A 5,478-nucleotide genomic window follows, 5' to 3' on the forward strand; every position below is an offset into this window, starting at 1 on the left:
GGATCTCTATTGAACAGTTAAAATTCATGTATTCCACCCCGCATGGTAAAACGAATGCCCGTGAAGATAATTATGATGATCAACTCCTCGAGCAATGGTGCCAATCTATTGTTCAGGGTATTGGATACTTTAAACTTTTGTAAAAACTATTACCCAAATCCTAAGAATATTCACCATAAATAAATAAAATAATAAGCAAAAGTATATCTAAATCCATAAAGTTTCTTCTCTATAGAGCCGTACAATTAGTCTTTCTAGATCAACATAATTTTTGAGAGAACTCTTTAAGCTTCTCTTTGCAACTTGTCTCATACGATGTGAGACCATAGCCGCTATATTTATAGAGGTAAGTGTCCATTACTTTATTGATAATTTTGTTTCAACCCATCAAAAAAACATAAATTATCCTTTAAGTCTCTATACATTAAAGGCCCACACCCTATCACATATGTTAAAACCTAAAACTTAACAAATCACTTTTAATTGAATTTAAGATTATTTGACAATCTGCAATGCATAATTATTCACATATAAGCCTAACGTTAGATTAAGGATCCAACAATTAATGGGAGGATTATGAGTTGACGACGGTTTGCATATTTGTTGGTTTCCTACTAGCTAGTGTCCTTCTCCAATTAGTGTTGGGGATCTTGCATTCTCGATCATCTTCTCCTAAAGTTTTCTTTTGATAGTTGTATATTATTGTACATAAAATCTATGTACTTTACCTTAATTCAGAAGGTTCCCTTAGTTGATTGATAATTTTATTTTCTCTAATTTTGTTATATGGTTTGATAATTTTATTTTCTCTAATTTTGTTATATAATTTGATATATGTGCCGGCTTAAAACTGTAGATGCTTTGTGATATTTTTTTTTAATATAATTCTTATTTTCAGAAAAAGAAGATAACTGTGATGTCGGTGTGAATTGTTATTGTTTGCAACTTAGAAGAACAGCAAAACGTGACTTGACTTTTCCCATGGCAACTAAATCTGGGTTCAAATTTTCCAAGTGTATGTTTAGGTATGATTTTTATTTTTATAATAATCTTTGTCATGTGACTTGAATATTGAGCAAAATTAAGAGTCAACATACATAAAATATAAGTGTAACTAATAAAAAATATTATATAAGGTCAGGTGACGTGGTCATGTGGGTTTCTTAATCTTCATGCAAACCAATTTTGGAGAAACATCTGGGTTTTATTGAGAAATATCATGCGTCGTCATATCTTTAATAGTTCAAGATAGTTCAAGAATAACCCTTGAAATAATTGAAATATCATAGATTAAGTATCATTCGAAGTTGTACTCAAACATCACATGTCACATTATGAAAGAAGTAGTCTTAGCAAAAAATCACGTTTTAGACTATTCTTGATTAGATTATATAAACACTAGTTTTCTTGGGAGATAAGAGGCTAAGTGAGCGTACTACACAAATATACTCGTTACCTCGCTTTTCTACTCGTTTTTAAAATATCGAATACTAACTTAATCGTTGAAGTATATTTTGATAAACAAAAATTTTATATTTATAAGAGTCCAACATATAATGTTTTAAATATATACCGAGCAACATCAATAATTAAATTAATAATAAACGAATTAAAGATCAACTTTAAGTAATAAAGTTAAGATGACAAATATTAAATGCAAAATACATGATATTTTAATTATGAAAGGTGTAGAATGATGATAGTGAGATGGTGACACATGGGTTTTATTGTCTTGTTCTTGTTACTTTGTCTTTGCTTCTCGGAAGCTAATATTTGCTTAAAGTAATAAAGTCTTTTGACACATACACCATGAAGAAAAGTAAAATACCAACTACACACGAACCTTCTTGCAAGCAAAACCACACCATGTTAGTGACAAAGTCATATTTGTTCTTTTTTTTAAAAAAAAAATTTAAGATAAGATCTTTCATAAAAAAATAAAATTTAGACATGAAAAAAATTCATCCCTAAATTTATAAAATTTTGTTTTTAATATTTTAAAAATAAAATTAAAGACAAATTTAATTCATTCTGTCTCTAAAAGACTTGTCGCTAACAAATTAAAAACGAAATTTTTTTTTCATCTCTAATTTAGAGATAGATAATTTTTTTCACCTAAAAAATATTCTCTCTAATTTGGTTGTATAATTAGTCTTAAAATTAGTCAAATTTTACATTTAGAGATGAAATTTTTTTCTATCTCTAAGTCTGTCTCTAATTCGAAATATTAACTTTGATATCAAATATGGAAAACATTCAGAGATAGAGATTTTTCGTCTCTAAAATAAATTTCAATTATTTTGGTCATCTGATATCTTTGAAATCCGTCTCTAACAGAGATGAAACTCTCTAAATTCAGTCTCTAAAAATGATTTTTTTTTACAGTGTAATTTGTATCACCTTCATAACACCTTTATTTCAATATACCTTTCATTTTTACCATTACTAGAGAGGTGATCCGTGCTATACATGTATAAAAAAATCAAAACTTTTAAATGAAGGTTCATTGGCTGATGTAGCTTATTGAGTAACTCATTTGATCTCAAATAAATTGATAAATTATTATGCTAATAAGAAATTCCTCTTTGAATAATGAAAAATTTATTTGGGAGATTTTGTATAGAGTGGGTATATAGTTAGGTTGCACGGAAATTGGGAAATAATAGTTTTTTTAAAAAAGTAAGAAACAAAAATGTGTCGAAAATATATAAATAAAGAAATATAAGAATATTTTTTTTAAATATAATTTTTAATATTAAAAAATTATTCAATCAAATATAAACATAAATTCTATCATACATTCAAACAAATATAAGCACAAGTTATTTCTATCTTTAACATGGTTATCAAAATGAAATACAATCATAATATTTTTTTAATATTGCAAAATAGTCTCGAAATATTTTCAAAATTATAGAAATGACCTATAAACATTTTTTTTTTTTATTTCTTAACGTTTCGAGATAGAAAACATTATCAAAGATGGGTAGTTTAGGCTAATTCTACAAACCAGACAAACCCCATTTACTTTAGATTGGATTTGTTATTTTTTATTTTTTGAATCATACACTAACTTTATTATATATTTTAATTATAAATTATCATTTATTTCAGTTAAAATACAACACTAATGAATCATTTATGAGGTGAAACATATTATTTGTCACACTAATTAAATTTGAATGTTTAAATAGTATTTATGTATTAATTATCCGATTGTCATGTCGTCCATTATATAAAACTTTTTTTATAGAAATTATTATACAAACCTATAGTTAAAAGTTTGTTTGTATAAAATTTTTCAAAGTTTTATTTTGTTCCATGTGATCAAAATAAAAGAGAAACTAAAATATTTTTCAGATAAATAAAATGTTTAGTTCATATAATGAGATTGCAAGGTTAATTTGGTTTAATTTTAGGGTATTTACTATTTCTTTTTCCTAATAAAAAAAATGAGACACCACAGGATTATAGAGGGATTTGGAGCATTTGATCATTTATTTGAGTTCATTTGTAGTGATTTCACTGATGAATCCTTCATAAGGATCACTTGTTAAGTTTTTCACATCTTCTTAATAACTAGATTGCCCGAAAATGGAAACAAGAAATATATATGATATGAAATAAAAAGAGGAAATGATATTTTTTTTAAAAAATAAGAAATGAAAATGTATAAATAAAAAAATAAAGGATTTTTTATAAATATTTAAAAATTATAAAAAAAATAATTACTCAATCAAATATAAACATAAATTCTATTATCCAATCAAATAAACATAAAAATAAGTTATTTTTGTCTCCAACGTGATCGTCAGGACAACGAGACAGAATTACCTCCTTTTCTAACGCGGTTACAAAACATATACATGTTTTTCAATAGTGTGAAACAGCCCGAAACATTTTCGAAATTATGCATATGGCCTAAAAACCTTTTTTTGGTTAAAAAATATTTTTAAAAATACCCTTTGTATATATACTTTACTTAAAAAACAAAAATAAATTATATTAATAATATTTCAACTCATAATCTTCAAATAATAACCGCGCGACTTTTGAAGTAATTTATCAGTACATTAAGACCCGGCCGTATGTTTGAAAGCTTGAGTGTTGCGAGAGATCTCTGTACGGATTGGACAACTTCAACTTTATCTTACAAATACAAATATAAATTGTTTTTAAATTGTTAAATACATTGAATATTAGTTCTTGCAAGAGAAGCAACACATTTGATCCAACAATACTAATGAATTTTATCATTATCCAGAGCATAATTGTAACCCTAATTAAGAAACAACGGATTATTATGAAACATATATATGTATGTATGTATATATATAAACACTGATTAATGATGAAGTTAAACAGTCATACAAACCGGAAGATTGAATTAATCACAGAAACTAAGTTCAAGAGCAGAGTTAAAACTTAACGACAAGCTAATAGTATTGAAAAATTAATGGTGAACCTAATGTCTCGAATTCGAGTCTCGTGAGCCCCCGATTAAGCAAGTGCAAGCTCTCCCATGGCCGCAATAGGAGAAACCTCCAAACCAGCTGGGAACAATCACAAAGGGAAAGTTCAAGAGCAGAGAGAAAATGGTGAACCCAATGTCTCGAATTCGAGTCTCGTGTGAACTCTTGGACTAATTAAGCAAATCCAAGCCATCCCATGGCGCCGATAGGAGAAACCTCCCAACCAGCTGGAAACAATGGAAAGTCGTTTGGCTCTTGCATGAAGGCCGGCAAGTCTGCAACTCCGGGGAGATAGTCAACGGAGCTCGTCGTCCAGCTCCTTCCTTCTGCATCTTCTTCATCCCTCTCTCGAAACCCAGCTGGCAATCGCAGCGCCATTTTCTTGATCTCTGCTGGTTTTCTGGGCTGCGGCTTCTTGGCGGCGGTTTCGGAGGGTTTTCCGGTGAGTCTCTGCACCAGTTCCCGGAAGTTGGCGGCGTCTGTCTTGATGATCTCCGGTGCAAATATGTGAATTATGCGGATCTTTGGCTTGGCTTTGGATATTTTATGTGAATCTCTATGCATGCCAGCATGATGAGCTTGTTTCTTCTTCATCATCATCTCCCGATTCTCCCCCATGTTTCTACAGAGATAGAGAGAGAGAGAGAGAGAGAGAATGATGTTTGTATATATGTATGTGTAGGTGAGGAAGGGAGATGGAAAGAGAGAGAAAATTAGTAAAAAAAAAGGAAGGTTTTTCGGGTGGGAGCAAGTATTGAATGAACCCTAAGTCTGACAAAAGAGAGAGCAGCTGGATGGAGAATCAACTAAAAGTACTTCCCTGCCCATCCCATCAATGGTCCCCCAATTTCTATCCCCAGATGCTATATCTAAGCTACATTTTTGGTTTTGACATTTCTTGTCTTATTTAATATTAATTAGAGAGTTGATTCATGCATCTTATAAAATGATAATTTAAGAGATTAATTATAATCGCTCCAACAAAATGATTTGTTGAGACATCTTT

The 5,478-nt window shown here is 29.5% G+C and overlaps 1 protein-coding gene across 1 annotated transcript; it reads right to left on the bottom strand.

Moving 5' to 3' along the window:
• Positions 1 to 4,281: 4,281 nt before the first annotated feature.
• On the bottom strand, positions 4,282 to 5,264 carry LOC127789007 (VQ motif-containing protein 25). The gene has a single exon (XM_052317737.1). The coding sequence runs from the start codon at positions 5,088 to 5,090 to the stop codon at positions 4,647 to 4,649; it is 444 nt and encodes a 147-aa protein (XP_052173697.1). The 5' UTR covers positions 5,091 to 5,264; the 3' UTR covers positions 4,282 to 4,646.
• Positions 5,265 to 5,478: the final 214 nt, after the last annotated feature.

Source organism: Diospyros lotus, chromosome 13, assembly GCF_014633365.1.
Source record: "Diospyros lotus cultivar Yz01 chromosome 13, ASM1463336v1, whole genome shotgun sequence".
Taxonomy (NCBI): Eukaryota; Viridiplantae; Streptophyta; class Magnoliopsida; order Ericales; family Ebenaceae; genus Diospyros; species Diospyros lotus.